We start from the raw sequence: 21,948 nt of genomic DNA on the forward strand, positions 1-21,948 counted from the left end.
ACTGTACCCACTTAAATTAATTAAACTCTGACACCGTTTGAGATAAAGGTATCAAACCAACTTCACTTCCTGTACAGGCAAAAAGAGATGCCGGTTGAACATTAAACCATTCCGACGGTCCGGTCTGTAATAATAACAAAAAATGTATTTGATTTTGATATCTTTAGTTTTACAACTGACATCATAACCCACGTCACTCTTATTATAATGGACGGTTAATGAATCGTTTATGGTTGTATTCGATCACACTTACGCATTCTGAGTATTATTAATATTTTTATAATTAAGTTAATACTTAATTTACAAAACACAATCTTTTCATTTTCCTTGAATAATACTACATAATATTTGAAAAGTTCACAATTTTGTTTCTCAGCCATGTAAGCAATGTTGTTGGTTTACGTTATCACGTCAGTCTATCAACAATGAATACAGAAATCACATTTTAATTTTCTTAGTATTTTAATTCACAAATAAATGTATACATGGTGTGGGGGGAAACAAATCAACAAAGATCTTTGGTACCTCCTTATATAATGGTAATGTAATTTTTATTTTTATTTAATGACCAGCAAATAAAATATATTTTTTTCACACACATACCAGTTCACAAATGTTTTGTAACGAAATCTAAACAAGTACAGAAATCTTGACTGACTGAATGAAATATGGAAGGGTTTATATGACCAACCGCTCAAAACTTCACCAATAAATACTTTTGTACTCCACTCAGCAAGGATACTGAAGGGAAGAAAAAAATTCAAGAGTGTTGAAATTTACTGACATCACAAGACTAAGTCACTTTGTGTGGAACGTACATTCATTTCTCAGCTCGTCAGTGCTTTGCGCACAGGCTCAACACTAACTGAGATGACATGAACAGAGCTAGAATTGCATAGTGTGTCCTTGAATCTTCCAGTTTAATCTGATGTAACTGGGCTTTTTATTTTATTTTACATTTTGAATATGTTAAACACATTTAGTAATCCATCAACACAAAATCATGTGATCAGTAGCTGAAACAACTGAACGTGAAAACTGTCCAAACTGAAATCACACTGAAGGAGAATCCCTCATTGGTCATGACATCATTTATGTGCACATTCCTAATTAGAAGTTAACGGAATGTTAAAGGAATGCGCTTACAATGCTGGATAAATTAACTTAAAGAAAGCTAGTGGTGTAAACTTAAGTTAAAAGATACATGTGACAAATTCAAGTGTTGTGCAAAAGAATAAAAGAAAATCCGGGTTCAGATTACATGAACCTTAAACTCAAATAACAATGTTAGTCTTAACTCTGCGTCTACAATTCTAAACTCTTGAGTAGTGAAGATGAATAACAAATCATACATTCTTTGTTTGGTGCAAACTATGATTTGTGGGATTTAAACCGAAGAAAGAGGGTGACTGGAAAGAGTACAAGCAGACTTTACCCGATACAACAACTTAAGGCGAGAAATTAAATAAAAACACCCAAAGAAATAGCATCGCATTACAACTGCTGTTTCACCGATTTCAGCAATCTGCCTGTTACGATTCTTTACGTTTTATCAGCCAAACAGAAACGAGACAAGCATTTAGTGGACAAACACAGAGCATTCCGACACAGCAGCAACATGCCCCTCTAAATGCAAATATGGAATTTTCTTGGGAATAGTATGGGATAAAGCAAGCCACATAAAAACCAAAGATTATAAACGCAGCATAGGAATCATGTTGAAGGCACAATCTTCCCTGACACAATGAAACTCCCCGGGAGCAGTCAAGTCAGCGGTTCTGTTGTGGACACAGATTCGGAAAACAACAGAGGCTGCCTGCCGACGGAGGGTCGGGGGTCTGGTGGAGGCGGGAAGGATTGTATGTGTCCTGGCCGCCCAGCAGCAGCAGCGAGACTCAATCCTGGGCTGAGCAAACCTCTCTGGGACTCTCGGCCTCTAGATCTGGAGCAGAGTGGCACGCTGGGCTAAGAGCGGTCTGTGGAGTCTCTGCGCTGTTCTGATGGACAGGGCTGCCCTCCTCCGAGTCTGTGGCTTCTGATGGAGACCCCGCCTCTGTTTCTGGCTTACTCTCAACACCTGTGGAGACACCCTCAACCTTCTTACTCAGCTCGTTGCGTTCTATCTGTAACGCACGGCAGAGCTTTTCCAGTCGCTGCACCTTCACCTGCAGGCTTTCGAAATCTTTGTCTCGTAGCGTTTTCTACAGAGAGAAAAGATACGATTTTTAGCTGGTGTAACAAAGCTTTAACAGTCAAATATGAAATAATTTGCAAGACAACAAATCACCTCCTCTGCCATTTCCAGCAAGGCTTTGTTACTACTTTCCCATCGTGATCTGTACATGGACGTTTCCTTCTCCAGCTTCTTAATCTTCTTTGTCATCTGTGGGACCATACAAATTCAGATGAAATCACCTTTACGTAAGGGTTGAGAGATTTATGTTTGTGTTGGGAAATATGTAGCAACGAGTGAACACAGTCTAACAGTTTCTTTGGTGTTAGTTTAGCTTTCATTACCTTTTCCATCTCTTGTTTGAATGTTGTGAACACCTCGTTGCTTTTGGAAAGTGTGTTTTGAAATTCTTCAAACTTCTCTGTGTACAACGAGAGCTGTAAAAGAGCAAATAAAAACCTTTTAGCGTCAGTGGTTAAACACATGAAGCAGTAACATGTTTCTGAGTGCCGCTTGACAGTGTAAAAACCACCATCACAATGTAAGGGAGTTTTGGGTAGATTCCAAAAATCTATGTAATGCCATGCCAAGTCGAGTGCTGTACAAGTGCATATACAGGTGCTGGTCATATAATTAGAATATCATCAAAATGCTGATTTATTTCACGAAATTCCATTCAAAAAGTGAAAATTGTATATTATATTCATTCATTACACACAGACTGATATATTTCAAATGTTTATTTCTTTTAAGTTTGATGTTTATAACTGACAACTAAGGAAAATCCCAAATTCAGTAAAAGGTTGAATATTGAAGACACCTGGTGCCACACTCTAATCAGCTAATTAACTCAAAACACCTGCAAAGCCTTTAAATGGTCTTTCAGTCTAGTTCTGTAGGCTACACAATCATGGGGAAGACTGCTGACTTGACAGTTGTCCAAAAGACACCTTGCACTAGGAGGGCAAGACACAAAAGGTCATTGCAAAAGAGGCTGGCTATTCACAGAGCTCTGTGTCCAAGCACATTAATAGAGAGGCGAAGGGAAGAAAAAGATGTGGTAGGAAAAAAAAAAAAGTGTAAAAGCAATAGGGATAACCGCACCCGGCAGAGGATTGTGCAACAAAACCCATTCAAAAATGTGGGGGAGATTCACAAAAAATGGACTGCAGCTGGAGTCAGTGCTTCAAGAACCACTACACACAGACGCATGCAAGACATGGGTTTCAGCTGTCGCATTCCTTGTGTCAAGCCACTCTTGAACAACAGACACTGTCAGAAGAACATCGCTTCAAAAAGGACTGGGCTGCTGATGAATGGTCCAAGGTTATGTTCTATGATGAAAGTAAATTTTGCATTTCCTTTGGATATCAGGGTCCCAGAGTCTGGAGGAAGAGAGAAGAGGCACACAATCCATGTTGCTTGAGGTCCAGTGATGGTTTGGGGTGCCATGTCATCTGCTGGTGTTGGTCCACTGTGTTTTCTGAGGTCCAAGGTCAATGCAGCCGTATACCAGGAGGTTTTAGAGCACTTCATGCTTTCTGCTGCTGACCAACTTTATGGAGACGCGGATTTCATTTTCCAACAGGAATTGGCACCTGCACACAGTGCCAAAGCTACCAGTACCTGGTTTAAGGACCATAGTATCCGTTCTTAATTCGTCAGCAAACTTGCCTGATGTTAACCCCATAGAAAATCTATGGGGTATTGTGAAGAGGAAGATGCGATATGCCAGACCCAACAATGCAGAAGAGCTGAAGGCCACTATCAGAGCAACCTGGGCTCTCATAACACCTGAACAGTGACACAGACTGATCGACTCCATGCCACACCGCATTCAGGCAAAAGGAGCCCCAACTAAGTATTGAGTGCTGTACATGCTCACGCTTTTCAGTTGGACAAGATTTCTAAAAATTGGTCTTAAGTAATATTCAAATTTTCAGACATACTGAATTTGGGATTTTCCTTAGTTGTCAGATATAATCATCAAAATTGAAAGAAATAAAGAATTGAAATATATCAGTCTGTGTGTAATGGATGAATATAATATACAAGTTTCACTTTTTAATGGAATTGAATGGAAATATATCAACTTTTTGATGATATTCTAATTATATGACCAGCACCTATACATGTACGTTATGGAGGGTCAGAAAAAAAATCGGTGCGGGTTTGGTAAAACATGAGGTTGACCGATAAAAAAAAAAAAAAAGTAAAATATTAATATTGTGATAGTTGTTACAATTTAAAGTAACTAATCTATTTTAATATATTTTAAAATTTAAAAATGTTTGTAACATTATAAATGTCTTTACCGTTACTTTTGACCAATTAAATGCATCTTGCTGAATAAAAGATACATTTAAAAACTAATATCTGGAGCTGTATTTTAGGTGCATGATCTATCTTATGTTCCTCACCTGCTGTTTCAGATGGACTTCCTGTTGTTTCATGAGCTCATACATCCTCTGCGACTCCGCTGCCTCTTTCAGGAGCTGAAAAAGAAAGAAATTACAAACCATATAAAAGTTAATTAATGACTGGAAGCTATTGCCCAGAAGGCATAACCACATCAATGGATACATACTGCAAGTCTCAATACAGTTTTAAGGCTGTAGGAACTCACAAAGTCTTTCTCCTTCTGATGCCTGTCCCCTGAGTCCTTGAGCAGAGCCTGTGCCTGATGAAGCTTAGCATCCACCAGCTGTTGCTGCAGGTCTTTCTGCTTGAACACCTTGTCAATATGCTGAGAGAGAGAGAAAACATCTCTCTTAGGTACAGTGGCTCCCAAACAACAAGTCATACTAAAATATGTCACTGCATTCTATAAAATATAATACCAAGTTTCATCTGCAAACAAATTATGATTGAGTAGCTCAGCTGTTAAGTCATTACAAACATATTTTTCCTTCATCCTTTATTTTGGTGTCTCTCACCTCCTCTCTGAGCTCATACTGCTCAATGAGCTTCTTCAGTTTGTCAGCCAGCTCCATGTTCTCCTGCCTTAGGTTTGCATTACGCTCATTGTGCTGCTCCATCTGAACTTGGATGTCGTTCAGAGTCACCTGGAAATGGGAAGTCACTTCCTTCCTTTTCTCCTCCTCCAAACGGGCTCGCTGCACACCATCCTCCTGCCAAGCACAGCAAACATCAATCCATTTATCTCATTATGTAATATATAATGCAACAAGCCTCTAGTTATGTGAAAAGTGGAGTTAGAGCAGATGAAACAGTACTTGGAGCAGCAGGGAGGGAAAACTGCCAAGGCAGATCTCTGCTCTGATTACCTCTGAATTGAAATTTTGCATTAGGCAGGCATCACACAGATGATGAATTATGCTAAACCCTCCGAGCGCAAATAACGGTTATCATGTTATTTGCATTCATATGGAGTGAGTGTACCTTAAGTGTGCGGTTGTGTCTCTGCAGTTCTCGACAGAGACTCTCCAGCTTGCTGCGTGCCAGGATGGCTTTGCTGTGCTCGTTTCGTAAGTGGTCCTTCTCCTGGATCAGCTGCGTCTGCTTCTTCTGCAGAACCCGCATCTGTTTCTGAGCATTACGATGCTCCTCTAGCTAAAAAAAAGCAGGACAGGCACATTACTCAAATTTGTTATATTACTATATTATTTTAATTATAAAAATAACTATTAAAGGGGATCAAAATGGCATGTATTGTGTGAATTTTGTGATAAAATGGAGAAGACGAAGGACACAAGTAAGGACTTGCTTTTATAAGCCGATTTAGATTACAGGCCAATACTTCATAGCATTCCAGGGAATTATAGTGGTGATAGCATGAAGATGTGAAACATCTTTAGAAATCTATCACTGAATTAATGTGGAAATCTGCACTGAGGAAACCCACGCATTTCCTAGTACTGTATTCACGTAAACAAGCTCAAGCCCAGTCAGTTGAAATGCTAAATCAGCGCATCAAGACACAACGGCAACTCTTTTTATTGTTTTATTTTTATCCCCCAGTTCCATTTATAATGTAAGTAAAGGCTTTTTACACCCACAAAGGTAGCTTTTTTTCCATCTTCTCTCTTTTACACAACACATGACCTGAGATGATGACATCATCATGTCTTACCAACTCAGCATACTTCTTGCAGAGACCACCCAGCTTCTCCTCTGGAGTGCTCAATGTGTTGAGGGTCTGCATAAGAAGGGTGATCTCCTTGCCTAAAACACACAAGCAAAAAAATTATTTTAGGTTAAGAATAGGGCAGGTTATCAAGACATTTCACTATTTGATTTGATTCTGACAACATAAGCCCTCGATTAAATTTGATTTAGATCATGATCAGGAATATTTCAGGCAATTGTTAAAATTATGCCTTATTGCATAGTTCACGACTTTAATATTAATGTTTAACTGACAAGAAAGAATTGCTATTACTTTTTTGATATTTTTAATCCACACTCAAATAATAAACTGACAGTTTACATTTAATTTGCCAACTTAAACTTTCTGATAATATAATTATGTTTCTGCTCCAATTCACCTTGAACTTCATCACTTAAATATAATCATATAAACAGTCACTGTCATAAAAACATGTTTTGGAAGACAATCTACAAATAACAAAGCTTTATTCACATTTCAACTGAAAACAATTTCATGTTGTTAAAGTGGTAATCAATATTTTCAGCCTAACTGAAAAAAAAAAAACTCCCAAATTATTGGATAATTTGGCACAAACACAAACCAATCTGCAACTTAAAGCCACATTATAAAATTAGAGCAATAATTGTCTCTTCTCAATTGCGTAGAGATGCAACAATCACAGATCACACAGAAGTCACGATGCAGAGAATTTATGCAGCAAACTTAAAAATTTGCAACCTTGCTTGGGGATATGTTTCACTCTTACATGAAACTCCTGATCGATTGGATTCCTATAGGAATGACTGGGTTTCACACATACATACTAATATGACGATTAGCTGCTCATGAAACATTTCTGCTGAAAATTTTGAAAATGGCTTTTGTCGGGGAAAGAATGATATATTTTGTATATTTATTTGGATGAAAAGAATTATTTGAAATAGAAATCGTTCATAACAGTATAACTGTCTTGTCACCGTTTAACTGTACCAGATAATTTAAAAAGCATTTACAGTGAGTCAAAGGTAGGTGTTGATGCATGTTCAGGCAAACACATAGACTCACCCAAGCCTTTCACTTTCTTCTTGTCCTGCATCTTTTTCTGATCCTTCTCAGTGCATCCATTGCCATTCAGCTTGGCCTCCTGCTGCTTGCCGTCCTCCTTTTCAGACAGCCCATTCACTTCCACACCATCAGGCTGGCCGTTGGTCACCACCGTGTCCTCACCACCAACACCACCACCCTCATGACAATAGGTGCTGAGGATGTCCTCCAGCTGTCGGCTCAGTTCCTCAGCCATGTCACTGGAGGCAGAATTCGCTTCAGCCTCTGCCACTGAACACAAGAAACATGGGAGCTGAGTGAGAAAAAACATGGCAGTGAATAACTGGACACTCTAGGACACACTTACAGCCTTCCCCTGATTGAGAATTGTTGGTTGGTGTGCCATCCGGCTGTGTTACAGCTTCTTTAGGGCTGTTGGTCATCTCAGATGCAGAAGTGCTCTCCTCTGTTTCATCTGCACTGCTATCAGCTACCGGATCCTTCAGCTCACTCCTCTGCATTGCTGATCTATGAACAAATCCCAAAACAACACACAGATAAACGACTACAAGACATCATATTGCATTTTATTAGCTCGAACAGTTTCGGTTTCAGTTCAGTTATAACGAATCTACTGTGTGAGAGACTGGCAAAACAAACGAAGATGACTGGTTAACTCACTACATACAATATCATAACACGCTAATCACTAAACGAAGACTACAGATCACACTTTGCACATGAAGTCGATTGTCAATCGTAAAATGCTTCGTGAGAGTTTCAGTCAATAACAACTGACAGACGTCCAAAAAAAAAAACATGTTACTTTTAAGTGACGGTTTAAACCGTAGATAAACACTGAAGTGTAACTGAGAGCTGCTGCTGTGTAACATCTCGCTCGACTAGTTTAGCAGAGATGGCTAATCAAATGCTCAGTTAAACATCTGCTAACTGACTTGACGCGCTCTTCTACCGTTTTACAGCTTCACAAAACAAACCGTTTCAACGCGTCTGTGATGTCAGCTAATAACCGTTTAAATTAATACCAGTGTTTTAGTTTGGTCCAAGAAAGCACTTCTGATGTTGGTCACCACTCTTTACCCTTCCCAACTGCTTCTTCCAACTGACACCGGAAACGCCAGGGAAACACTCGAAGATAATTGGTCGAACATTTGCAAACTTCCGGTGTATAAATGTTTTATTACTGTTATTGTATTGCAGTGCTTTATTATGTATTTTTCGTTATTTTGTTTTTATATTAGCCTTGATTTAATATTGCTAGAAACCTATTTCTCAATAACGTCGATTTGGGCGATAGTGATGGCGAACCGAAGCTTTGAATCAATTGAACCAATTGATCCGTGCTCGAAACACCGGAAAACTAATAGAACCTGCTAGTCAAAAGCTGTAAAATGAATAAATAATAAATAAATCAATAACTGTAAACATGAAATTACACAAATGAAATGTTTCGATAACAGAGTCCTCATTTTCTGACATCACAAGTTCCGACCCACTGATTCAGAACAAAAGATTCGAACTAAATGTTTCGAATCTTCTTCTTGCCGACAGCGCCTATCATCCGCATTGTGGGTCAGTGTCGCCGCCATATTGGCGCGGGCAGCTCTTTGTCAGAAGACTTGTCTAGAGTAAACATGCCTGATTCGTGTGCTGCCTGGGGCTGCAAAAACCGCCGCACAATACAAAGCAGACACCGCGGAATTACTTTCCACAAGTAAGAATGTTGATTCTGGTTGTATTAGATCATTTTTACATGAACAGAGCCATACTATTCGTTGTTAACGATAACAGTCGCTAACGGTGAAAGCTGAGACTGTATAAGACACACGAGGTGAAGTTCTTATGAGCTGAAGTTCTTATAACGTATCTGGTTGTGTTATAGTTTATAAGGATTTATTATAGTGGTCCATCTCGACTTTAACAACACATCGCCGTGTTTTGAGCAGCGCCACCAAGCCACGTAGCTGTCTACCTAAACCTTCAGCTAAAACACATTACAGAAAAGAAACGAAGCCAATTGAAACTTTGTGTTTTTGTGTGATATGACGTTTCAGGTAACGTTAGGTAAACAACAACAAAAAAAAACTAAATAAAAGTGACAGTTTCACTTTCCTTGTTATTTCAGCTGATAACACAGTAACAAGATTGTCGTTGTTTATTACTTACATTATTAGTTATCAGAAGCCTTTTCTACTATTAAAAAAAAAGTATAGTATACAAAATATTTTTGTCACGTGAAACCAAATCCTAAAATGGCTTTTGCTTCATTTACTTTACTGAAAACTGTTCCAAAATCTCCATAGCTGTAATTAATACTGACATCATGCAATTTATTACTGTTTGGACCTTTGTTAGGAAGAAACATAATGCAGTGAACCTGTTTAAAACTTGGAGTACCCATGGTTTACATTATAAACCGAATTGCCCAATACTTTTCATCTATATTGCCATTTTTCTATAAACTGACTTAATGACAAGCAACTTGTTTCGGGTGAGTGACTGACATATTGTGAATCTGACTATTGTTCGCTGGCTGTCTAACTTTTCTCTCACTTTGCAGGTTTCCTAGGGAGAAAGCATTGAGGAGGCAATGGGAAATAGCTACTAAAAGGAAGGGTTTCTCCGCCAGCCACTGCTCGGTGCTGTGCAGTGAGCACTTTAAGCCACAGGATGTGGACAGGACAGGTCAAACTGTCAGGATTCGAGAAGGAGCTAAACCATCCGTCTTCAGTTTCCCAGCTCATCTACAAAGAGTAGGTTTACCATTAGAGTACACAATTGTGATCACTTGTCATGAGTCTCAGTTATAAATGTTTCTTCAACCTTAGCCGGTGGCACCCAGGAAGACAAGAACATCAAGGAAAGCTGAAGAGAGGCCACAAGTGGACTGTTCTCAGCAGATACAGGAGACTAAACCTCTGGCTAATGTTGTGAGTATTTGTGTGAATTATGCAGCAAAAACCTAGAGTGATGTGTTATAAACATGATAACATAAAAATGTCATCTTCCTTTCTTCTAGGACCACTCCTATGCCTTGCCAGCAGATCCCACTGATCTAAAGGCTCGACTCGGTGAAGCCTTGGCTAGAGTGGAGAGTCTGGAGCGAGACATGAGGAACGTGAAGAAACGAGAACAGAGGGCAAAGAACATGGTGCTAGCTCTTCTAGAAGACCTCAACGGAAAGAACGTCATAAATGACGAGTTGAAACACAAGCTCAATTTCTACTCGGGGAAGATGAAAATAAAAAGTTGAACCGTGTGGCGGATGAGTTGCATGGATGCCCAGCCTGGTGTGAAAGTGATGATGTTATATATGTTGATATGTATATTTGATTTGTCTATAGTTCTGGTGCTTTGGTTTGGTGGGAAAAGACTCGAGTCTTGTGTGATATTCATTTGTTTTGTGACAATTTGTCAGCCATAGCCTAGTCATGCCTTTTTCTTTTCTTTTTTTTTTTCTGTATTTTAAAATATTGTGTATACAGGAATGGATGAATATGAAAAAAGTATATTGAAATAAATATTACTACAATATTGTCCGAGAAATATTGAAAATGTGCTGTAAATGTAACTTTTTTTTCTGACTGCATTATTGTAATACAATTATCAATAAACTGTTTTGGTAACTTAGATTTTGTTTTTATTTTTGAGGGGGGGGGATAGATACATGGATTTTTGAGTTTAGATTTGGGGTTTCTAATTTTGAGAAATGTTTAAGCAATCTGCAAAAAAACTGCACTACTTTATATGCCATTATAACAAAATAATGAACAACTTTTCATAACATTTACAACTATTTCCATATATGGAACCTATTCTATTGATCTATCTATCGATCTATCTATTGCATACCTTTGAATGGTGTTTTATCAGACGCTAGCAATATGGTTTATTTTATGTATATTCATGGTATATCATTAAACCAGTGGGGTCAGTTAAAAGGGGCTTAAAACATGGTACTACACTTATTCAAAATAGCGTTCAAACAGTGACATCTTGCCATCTTAATGGTCATTCTGTACAGATCAGAAAATTGGGTGTTGGTTAAATCTTCAGCATCTGAACTAATTCAGCCTGTTACATCCACTATTTGAGAACAACATAAATGCTTTTGTTTACTATAGTAATACTGACTTATAATACTGACTACTGATAGTAATACTGCAACTTAAACTTGAAAATTATTTAACTGACAAAAACTTTCAAAATATATGTAAAAGCACTGCTTCATAATCCCCCCCGCCCCCGTTTTTTTAAGTCACTGTTGACCATTTTGTATCTGCACTTGTAACCTGCATATGTTTTACCAAAGCAATTCAAAGTATTGGGGAAAAGCAAAGTCGATTCAAAATCTTTCTTTTCTTCTAAAACATCTGTATTAATCACTCCTATATATACCGACAGAAGCACGATTACAAACCAGGTGTTTTATCCTTTTATTGGTATCTGGACAAAAAAGAAAACGAAAACATTTGTTCAGAATTGTTCATGTATATGTTTGTGTGACATGTTCAGTTCGTGTGTCCGTCACTCATTCATATCGTCGGTAAAGTCAAGTCAGTCACAGTATGGGCAACTGCAGGCAGAGGTGAAAAAAAAAAAAGATTTAAATATAAATACATTTAAAAGGAAAGTAAAGTAATTACCAAACCAGGATACAAGATCCAGCTGGGCAAGTCTTAATATTGTGTATGAAAAGTACTTTAACATGTAGCATTGTAAACACAGGCGAGTCAGCATTAATAGACACAGCCCTATGCATCGGCTCCAGGTTTGAAAGAGACAAAAAGTCTCCGAACGTCAACATCTACAAGATCTAGGACGGAAGACCATAAAGACCCAATTTCACTTATTTGTGGCCTTTTGTAAATATCTCATTGTTTTCTGCACTTCTCAGAAGTTATTTTAAGGAGTAAAGAGCAGTGCAAGGACTGCAACTTTGAACTGTGCCAATATAACAATATAACCGTTCAATTTCTGGTTTAATTGTAGTTCACAGAGATAACAAGAATCATATGACACCCAGTTTGTTTTGTTATCCAAAAAAAAAAAAAAAAAAAAAATTATCTTTTGGCTTCTTAAAGCGAAGGTCCTTAAATGAGAACAAAACATCTACAAAAGAGGCCTGAACTGATTTGGATTTGCTGTAATTGATCGTTACACAGGGAAGTTAGACTTGAAACAACATAGTTGGGTCTACATGGTCAGCTAGTGCGCTCATAAACAAGACACAAAAATACTCATGGGCAAGAAAAGAAAAGTTTCTCCTTCAATTGTTAGCAATGTTTCTCACTTCCTCTATGCCAACAGAACAAAGTTCAAAAGGAACAGAAGCTTTGCAAACAGTACACACGGAGACAGTATTTCAACATTGCATTGGCCTTGGATAAAATAATTAATTAATCCAGCACAATAAATTATGCAGTTTTTCTTTATACCTTTGAGTTTAACAATTTGGTGTACAAATAGCAGACCATCACAATTTGTAAGATAAGAAAACAGAGCAGCAATATTTGCACAACATATGTGCACATTCAAGTAAATAAAAAAAAAAAAAAATCAAAGACAGATTGACACGCATCAGCCTCTTGTCTTTGTTGGTCTGATTGGCACTTTTGTGAATAGGAGTGCATTTCCATTAAGAGATCATTTCTTTGTGTTTTTTTGATCAACACACCTGTGGTCTTGCAGACCATTAGACATATTGATATATACAAGCATAGTTTACTTCCCTTCCCCTATCATTTCAGTCCATTTTCCCATTTCTCTGAAGCGTATGGAAATCTGCATGACTGCAGCATCCTCATTCCAAGATGGACTTCCTGTAAATGCAGCAAATGTCATCTAACATCACGCAGAACTAGGATCTGAACTGATTTAAAGTTGATACTGTTGTCAAAGAACATCAGATCGTAGAGAGGTATTTTCAAAGAGTTCAATTCAAGTCTCGATTTCGAAAAGGTTATTGAACCAGAATTAGTACGGAATCCTACTTTCGGTTATCGGTTCCGATCAGGAAATCGCATCAGATTGACATTTATAGAAGGAAAAGGCTTCTAGATACTCGTCAACCAAACACAGGATACTCACAGTTTTTAAAAGTAAACCACAGTAAGTTTCGTACGGGGCGAGAGGTTGATATTCAAACTTTTCTTTCAATCCACGGCAGTCCGACATCAAACCCAGGTGTGTTTAACTTTTAGTGCATCAACTCAAAAAGTGCCAAACGGTGGAACAAATCAACGGGAACATACTCGCATACAGAGAGAGAGAGAGAGAGAGAGAAAAAAGGACTTGAGAGATCATGGAAGTCATTTCCCCTCGGTTTTAGGCTAATCTGTTTGTGTACATGTTTATGAAGTGTCTGTATGTGTGCAAGGTGTGTGCAAATAGAACATAATATCTCTCTAGATTTTTTTTTTTGCCCATATATTTCATTAGTTAAATAAGTATTCCTTGCCATACCTACAGCACCCGCAAAACTACAGAAACCAGAACTGCTCCATCTAAAGAGTGCAAGCTAACTGTTGAATGAAGATCTGGCAAGGGATACAAAATGATTGTTGAACACCATGCAAAACCCCAACATGCACATACTGAGGGCTGCGCTGAACTAACACCTCGAACCACCCAGAATGACTATGCGCCGATTAATGACGATAAACACAGAGCAGAATTAAGACTCCATTCGTGTGCATCAATCCGGCCCTCAGATGTGTGTCTGTGTGTGTGTCTCCCCCAGTTAAAGTTAAAGCCTTTCGATCAAAAGAAGAGTTATTTATAACACTGCACACCACGAACATCCTACAACTAGATATTTCACCTCTGACTGGTTTAAAAAAAAAAAAAAACTGGGCATTATTTTTACTAAATGGGCTCTTTGGGCCCAACTTTTCCAGTCGATGTCTTTTAACAGTAATGACTTTGTATGTTAGGATACTCTTTTACTAAATACCTGGATTATTTCAAAACCACCACGTCAGATAGACTCTACATAAACTCCACACCCAGCATGGTCTGAAATTATGAATTCTAATACTAAGAGAAATGAAACCGCTTCACAAAAGCTTTGAAGAATGCTCATGAAACGCAGCTGCAGATATTACGGTAGAGTTTCGTTTATAAAGCACGGCCAGATCAAACACAACCAGGCTTATTTAATCACCAGGATATGAATAACTAAAAAAGAAAAAAGAATTCTAAAAATGAAAAACAAACCAGGATCAAAAGAATAAGATGATGATCTGGATTCTCTGATTTTAAATAAATGAGAAAACAATTCTCTCTTCTTTCAGTGAAAGGGAAGAACTGAAGCATACCTCCCCTATAAAAAAAAAAAAAAAAAAAGGACACAGCGCCACGATTTCTACCTGAGGGGATGATTATATAGCTGCATCACTGAGGGGGTGAGGGAACTAAAGAAACTCAAGCTCTCTTGTGAGTGACGGGGCAGTGGATATGTTCCCCTGTGTGAGACACACCTCAGTGTCTAAATGGGTCATGGGTCGAAATTTGGTTCACTCAGAATTCAGTGGTTGAGTGTTTCTGGTGTATGTTTTAGTAGCGGTATGGGGTGCAGGGATGGGTGTAAGAGTTGAACAGGCTGGTTATAGCTGGAAGCCCTCCATGGGGGCCTCCTGCTGCGGGAAAAGAAACTGCTGCTGGTTCTCATCCACCTGTGGCGCCAGACTGGCATCCTCTTCATCTTCTCCAAAGTAGTGCTCGATGAGGTCAAAGGCTTTCTGGTAGATCTCCTGATTTTCATGACTCTGTAGGAACTCGATTTTGTCCAACCCTGACAGAGAGAGAAAGAGAGTGAGAGTTTACATAAACAAAAAAAAATAAAAGTAAAATTATTCACACTAAATAGATCAAAAATTCAAATGAAGACTTATACATTCAAACATCTATTTCAAATAAATGATGTTCTATCAAACTTACTATTTAATCAAAGTATCCAGAAACCCCTAATATAAGTCTTGCCTTATCACTTAACCATCTGAAAAGCTGCCACAAAGACTAATAGTGACAGAAAATGACTGATTTTGTGGAAAACTTGTTCATTTCGCCCACAAACTTTTGTTTCTAAAGTTGACATTTTACTACTTAAACCTGAAACATACATAGAATTTCAGTGAATTCATTTATTTTGTGAAGAAAAACTGTGTGATGCAAAGTTTTATTAATTTTGAACTTCTGCAATATTAATACTAGGGCCGGGACTTTAACGCGTTAATTGAGATTAATTAATTAGACAAAAAATAACGCATTAATTAAGATTAATTAGTTACAGGAAAAAAATTCCCGCATTTTTAATAACTTATTTTTGCACCGTGGAACGTCTCTCACTGGATGAGTTTCGGCGGACCGATTATACTGAAGCACCAACTAGCGTTCGCATATCACTGCGGCACATCAAGTCTCAAGTATCACCTCAACGCAAAACATATAGCAGCTAGCCTGGACTTTACACTTTATGTTGAACTATGTATTATTTTGTTGGTGCAACAGTTTATGTTGAACTCTTTATTGTTTTGGCCAAGGTTATTGAGAGTTGGACTTAGTAGGTTATGGCCTCTGAAGCAACAGAGAGATGTTTTCTAATAGTCAGTGTTTCCAATGTTCAGAATGTAATTGACAGTATTGTGTTTTACTTAAAAAACACTTTACAGAAGGTTCCAGCACCTATAAGCTTCCTGAATATCTGAAATGTACCATTTCTAAATTGTTTCTAAATAGGCTATTTCTACACTTAATGGCAAAAATTGCACTGGTCTGCTAGACTTGGTTGAACAAAAATAAACAATATTTTGTTGCTTAAGCTTATGTATTCAGTCATTATTCAATGGTATACTATAAATCCATGTGAAAAAAAAAATACTTCTCATTGTTCTCAGGTCAAATATTTATATGCAATTAATTTCTATTAATTAATTACAAAGCCTTTAATTAATTAGAATAATTATTTTAATCAAGTCACGGCCCTAATTAATACATTTTTATTTTAAACTAATGTTATTTCACAATATTACATATTTTTTTCTATATTACTGATTACATAAATGCAGTCAAAATGAGCATAAGAAACTGACAACAAATTCCCCCACAAAAAAAAAAAAAAAAAAAAAAAATCTAACCCTAAACTTAACCCATACAGCAAAAGTAACCTTACAACAGGCAGTTTTTTTTTTTTTTTGGTTTGATGAATATAATGTTACCATAAGCCTCCTCTATCAGACTGCAGTAAGGGTTGAGGCCACTGCCGTTCTGTTTGGCCTCCTGCTCGCCGAGTCGGAGGATGTTCTCCAGACCATTCAGAGCCACCAGAACAATCTTGGAGTCCATCACAGTCAACAGATCACAGAGAGGTTTAATGCAGCCCAAATTTACCAGATACCTGCAGAAAAAAAAAAAAACAGATGATGAAATGAATAAGCTGCAACGTGTACCACCATATTCTGTCTTAATTCAATAGGAAAAACACATTCCAAATAACATTGTGCTTGGAATACTGCCCTCAAGCATTAAGTCCAACGTCTGCTATATTTTTGGCACAGAAAATCGTTTATTTCTCCTTCTGCGGCTTTGTGTAATTCGTGGAATGAATCAATTTGTAAAACTAGACACGCACCAGTACGACTGGGACAATATTTGTCCTTCAGTACTTAATTTCTCCGAAAATAAACATCATCATTTAATTTCCCACAATACAAATAACTGAAGATGAGGGAATTTATATTTGGCAAGCCATACCCCATCAAATCACTGTTTGTAATATAATCTGCATTTCAGATTTAGACAGACAATGCTGCCATGAGCACGAGCCAAACATCCCAAGGTCGGCAAGTGAACATCAACATTAGGCTAGCAACTGGTCCTAGTTTCCTTTCTCGTTCACGGATTCAAGAAAACATTTAAGCAATGTGAAACGTGGAAGGATAGGAGAGCCACATCATTTTTATTACAGCCAAAATTATCTTTCAGTCTAAAAGTAGGCTAAAAAAACATCACAAATAAAGAATCAGGAAAATTCCTTGAGCACAATCCAAAAGTAAAGCATGCTCATAACAGATCAATAATAACATCAAGTCAAAAGAGCACACTTATGCTACACTCCAGTTAAAACATGTCTCGTACATTATAAATATGATTAGATGAGATCTTAGATGGTAAGTTGTTGCTAAAGCAAGCACTCTGTAAGTACACATTAAAGGCTGATATATTTAATAAAGCACTGTTTAAGCCGCTGCAAAATGCCGTAAGTGTATGTCTGATAAAAAACTGAAAGCCATTTGCTCTAAGTGTGCATAGCAATAAACACTTTTAAGCACACGGCTACTTCCAGACGGTGTGATCTCACTAGATGGCATGAAAACCACACTGCAATTTAATCTGGATAAACATAACGCAAGTGCTCCCCGGTGATCAAGACAACTACTCCAATATTAGCGCTTGAGTTATGCCATTCTAATAGCCTTCTGAGAAGACCCAAGTTGGCCAGACGAGGATGGGCTGCCATGCTAAACTTAAACTATCTTGAGAATTTGTTTCTGAGGTCAGCTCCAACCCGGTTTTATCTTGATGAGTGTGGCGCATTATTCTCCAGCAACCAAAGGTGGCATGTGTTTTGAAATCCAAACATATTGACAAACAGCATTTGATGTGAGCATTGTGGATGATTATTGGTCAAAATATGCAACACAGACAAAAAGAGGCTGCAAAGAGGGTAAATATCAGAGATGCACCAGTCGACTCATTTCCCAGAGTTTGTAATAGAAATATTACAAAGTCTGTATTAAACAGGATGTTAACAGAGAGACTGGACACAAATTTGAGAGCACAGACATGCCAGCACAGAAAATACTGTAGCAGGCAGAAGAAGAAATTTCTAAATATTGAATTGGGGTGGAGGTTTATATGAATGCATCTCTGAATGTATGGAATGTCCAGAATTAAATACTTTAACCTGCATTTTCCAATGCATTAAATAATGTTTTGATATTTTAAACATAAAACATTGAAAAATGAAAAGGTACATTAAATGTGAAATTAAAAACCACCAGTAGTCGGCAGCAAGTCACTGTTAATAAGCAAGCGAGTCATTACGTTTGAACCAAATCATTTAAACGGTCGATTCATTCAGAAAGGAAACAGTGTCCTGTTGCTCAGAGACTGAAAACAGCGGCTGTGTTTGAAAAGATTTTTGTAATATGGCAATATGGAGTCTAAAACTTAAGTCTCTTAATATTAACTACTTGTTTATTGAACTGTTGTATTGAACATTTGTAATAATGCTTAATTTGAGGAACACAAAACAGCACTCTTTGTGTGATATTATATGAAATTATATACATTTTCTGTCCTATATCTTAAATTATGTGTTAATTCTTAATGCATTTTAGTAGATGATATACGATATACTCCTAATATAAATATCGCCCATCTTTAAAACAACAATTACAATATTAATCACAGACCATACATATCACCCACCCCATGTTTAGATTTTTATAACGCATTGTCTTCTCATCGATCCATCAGCTCACATTTAAAGCTCTGCGTGTTTGCAGGGTAAAAACATGGGTGGATTTTCACATTGGTCTATGCTCTGAACAAAACAACAGTTTTTTTTATTGAAAATGCTGAATCAATGTCTGCCAGCAGGTGGAGCATTTGGTAGAAAGTTTCCCCAGTAATGGCAGAATACAAAGCAGAGCAGCAACTGACTTTGAATGTGCAGAGCCCATGTTTAAGAAAATCATAACATTAGGCTTTTGAAGTTTAATCATCACATTCAGCAATATCGCAATTCTGGTCTTTCCATCCCCAAATTTAAGACCTCCTGAAATCATAATTAAGACTTTCTTGCACAATTTAAGACTTTTTAAGGCCTTAAATTTGATGCAACTAAATTTAAGACTTTTTAAGGCCACTGGGAAACCCAGTTTCAAAGGAAAAGCTATTGCTTTTGTTCCGTAAGAGCCACCTACTGTTAGAGAGCGATTCATTTAGCCCATCTGCTGTTTTATTTTTTTGTGCAGTTGTTCTATGTACCAAAATTTCAGATTATGACCAGTGCATCCTTAGTAAATATGAATGCAAAGCCAAATCTAGGCTTACAATTAGGTCTATGACAAATAAGAGGGTAAAAAAAAGAAAAAGGAAACTTTAAAAGTATTGTCATCCTTCGATTTTTCCCTCAGTTTTGAAAAATGTTTATACCATTTATTAAATATTTAAACTGAATTACTCTAAAATGTCATGTGGTATAACCATCAAGCAAAAAGTAACAACATATTTTCCTTACACGTTTTTATAAATCTCTGGGAAGTCGCACCACATGACATTTTACTGACTGAGCTAACCTGGCCTTGTCATAGAGTCAAATTATCAAAATGAAGGCGATTAATTAACCTTGACACACAGTGATGCAGGTCTGCAGGGGTCCTCTCTATGATATCAGTTCATATATTGCTATTAGATCTGCTCGCCAAAAATAAGCTCCATGTCAATGACCTGATTCACAAAGTAATGGCGATGACAAATGATACAGCAGTCTTTGAGACACTTTAGTCAGAAGTCTGAATGCTTAAAACAAACCGTGTGAAAGCGCACACTCCGAGCTCACCTGATCTGCTCAGGCGTGCCACCTGACGTGGCGTTAGTGATCGCCCACGCCGCCTCCTTCCTGGTGCGGAATTCGGCTTTCTGTAGGATCTCTATCAAGACTGGGAAGATGTTTGCATCTATTACGGCCTGCAGAACAGAGGATTAAAGTCATCCTTAAAGCCAAAAATAAATCCTACGTAGACACTACAAACATGTTCTCTCCTTTGAAGGTTTGAGGGCGCAGCCGTGCAACCCTGCAACCCTGCTGCACATGATAAACAAGCTGAGCCCTCGAGTGTGCCTCTGGGTAGCAGATGTGGAGTGTGGGTCATGGTGTACCTGAATCTGCGCTCTGTTTCCCGCTGTGATGTTGGAGATGGTCCAGCAGGCCTCCTTCCTGATGGATTCCTTTGCGCTACTGAGCAGGTGCAGGAGGCAGGGGAGAGCTGAGCAGTTCAACACCACCTAGGACAGAGAGAATAGAAGCATAAGGAGACCATCCATCTCCTGTACGAAACCAGAGATAATCATACATGAAGAACAATAAACATCTGCTCACACACATACACACCTGTGTCTGAATGTCATCTCCTGTAACAATGTTTCCCACAGCCCTCAGAGAAGGAGAGGCCACCTTGTAATCGGTGTGCCTGCAAGAAAAGAGGAAAGGGGTCATCTATTAAGACCGGAAGTTCTCAACCTTTAGGATTCAAAAGGACACAATATTTGAAAGGCGCCTGATATAGATCCTCAGTCAGGGTAGAGGCATATTTAAATTTTGACAGGAATGAACACGAGACCGCGAGGGACAGAAGTACAGAGCGTTCAATAGGTTGCACACTGTCTGACAAAATAGCGACTGTTCAGCTGACAAATTTCTGAAGAACCTTTAAGGAAACAAAAAGTTGTGAAAATGCACGCTTTTATACAGTGCATGCCATTGTAAAGACTGCAAGTCTATTCTTCACAGACTCGTTTTCATCCATTTTAAATTAAATATGCCATTTATCCAGACTAAAGGTTATAGATATTTTCTGTATTGCTGCCATTTTCAGACTTAACAAAAAACTGAGGACTGACATTAAATGAATGAACCATGACTCATTTTGTGTTTCCAGCTGTTTGAAGAATATTTTCAATAAAAACAATAATTTTAAGGCAAATAAAATTCAGTATAATCTTGATTTTATCCGTTGTTTTGTTTAGCACTTTAATCAGAGTACTGAGAGCAGTGTTTGATTTTAATATATTAATAATAATACTATAGGCTGCGGACCCCTTGGATGTTTTCTGAGAATTACTGATCAGGTAAAGCTCAATTTGTTTTTATTTTTTTTATCTGTTGATACATTCTTGCAATCTGAGTCAATCTAAATCTAAACAGATCCTATTTAAAGTTTGTAATTATTTGGATTTGAAATATGGCACATCATTCATTTATTGTTTTGGTCTTTTTTGAGCTTGACTGCTACTAGTCACAAAAATGCTTTTGCTGTATGGAAAATTAATAACATGAATCATTTTAAAGGCATCTATGTTTGAGTTTCCCAGTAGTAGTCTTGTCATACTTCCCCCTTTTCACTATCCCATAGTCAAATGTGGAGGATTTAATAAAATCCACATTTTTAGCTATGCCCTGCTGAATATTCAGTTTCACTTTGAAATCGGTCATCATGAAACTTAAAAAAACAGTTTCAATATGAGCTAGAAATGCCAATGTAGCGGACTCACATGAGCAGCTCCACCAGCCTCCTGCAGACCCCTGAATCAATGACTGCCTGGATCTTCTCATTGGGCCCATCCGAGAGATAGGACAAAGCCCAGCAGGCATCAGCCAGCAGGTCTGAATCACTGCTGAACAAAAGACGCGACAGCACAGGCAGGCATGGAGACACCTGCAAGAGCAGAAGACAGCTATCAATATGAAGTCTGTGGAATATGTACATGTAGTTTAGGTCTTGAATGATGTATAAAAATAAAAAATACTGCG

At 37.8% G+C, this 21,948-nt stretch overlaps 3 protein-coding genes across 3 annotated transcripts in view; 1 reads left to right on the forward strand and 2 right to left on the reverse strand.

Moving 5' to 3' along the window:
- Positions 1 to 443: 443 nt before the first annotated feature.
- On the reverse strand, positions 444 to 8,499 carry LOC127978960 (alpha-taxilin). Its single transcript, XM_052583990.1, has 11 exons — positions 8,375 to 8,499; positions 7,696 to 7,856; positions 7,350 to 7,619; positions 6,267 to 6,358; positions 5,576 to 5,746; positions 5,110 to 5,304; positions 4,800 to 4,919; positions 4,594 to 4,668; positions 2,518 to 2,610; positions 2,288 to 2,383; positions 444 to 2,201 (listed from the first exon to the last, which is right to left on the reverse strand). The coding sequence occupies exons 2-11, from the start codon at positions 7,847 to 7,849 to the stop codon at positions 1,896 to 1,898; spliced, it is 1,572 nt and encodes a 523-aa protein (XP_052439950.1). The 5' UTR covers positions 7,850 to 7,856; positions 8,375 to 8,499; the 3' UTR covers positions 444 to 1,895.
- Positions 8,500 to 8,895: 396 nt separating this feature from the next.
- si:ch73-130a3.4 (uncharacterized protein LOC664763 homolog) lies at positions 8,896 to 10,785 on the forward strand. Its single transcript, XM_052584437.1, has 4 exons — positions 8,896 to 9,063; positions 9,910 to 10,102; positions 10,178 to 10,279; positions 10,369 to 10,785. Exons 1-4 carry the CDS (start codon positions 8,984 to 8,986, stop codon positions 10,600 to 10,602), a joined length of 609 nt encoding a protein of 202 aa, XP_052440397.1. The 5' UTR covers positions 8,896 to 8,983; the 3' UTR covers positions 10,603 to 10,785.
- Positions 10,786 to 11,772: 987 nt separating this feature from the next.
- The window catches only part of LOC127979406 (importin subunit alpha-7), a 16,818-nt gene continuing 6,642 nt past the window's right edge, over positions 11,773 to 21,948 (reverse strand). Inside the window, exons 9-14 of the mRNA XM_052584835.1 lie at positions 21,690 to 21,853; positions 20,530 to 20,608; positions 20,298 to 20,423; positions 19,978 to 20,105; positions 16,568 to 16,746; positions 11,773 to 15,144 (exon numbers count right to left, since the gene is read on the reverse strand). Coding sequence (XP_052440795.1) covers positions 14,957 to 15,144; positions 16,568 to 16,746; positions 19,978 to 20,105; positions 20,298 to 20,423; positions 20,530 to 20,608; positions 21,690 to 21,853 — 864 coding nt within the window. The 3' untranslated portion in view covers positions 11,773 to 14,956. The remainder of the gene's footprint in view (positions 15,145 to 16,567; positions 16,747 to 19,977; positions 20,106 to 20,297; positions 20,424 to 20,529; positions 20,609 to 21,689; positions 21,854 to 21,948) is intronic.

The sequence above is a fragment of the Carassius gibelio genome, chromosome B19 (assembly GCF_023724105.1).
Source record: "Carassius gibelio isolate Cgi1373 ecotype wild population from Czech Republic chromosome B19, carGib1.2-hapl.c, whole genome shotgun sequence".
Classification (NCBI taxonomy): domain Eukaryota; kingdom Metazoa; phylum Chordata; class Actinopteri; order Cypriniformes; family Cyprinidae; genus Carassius; species Carassius gibelio.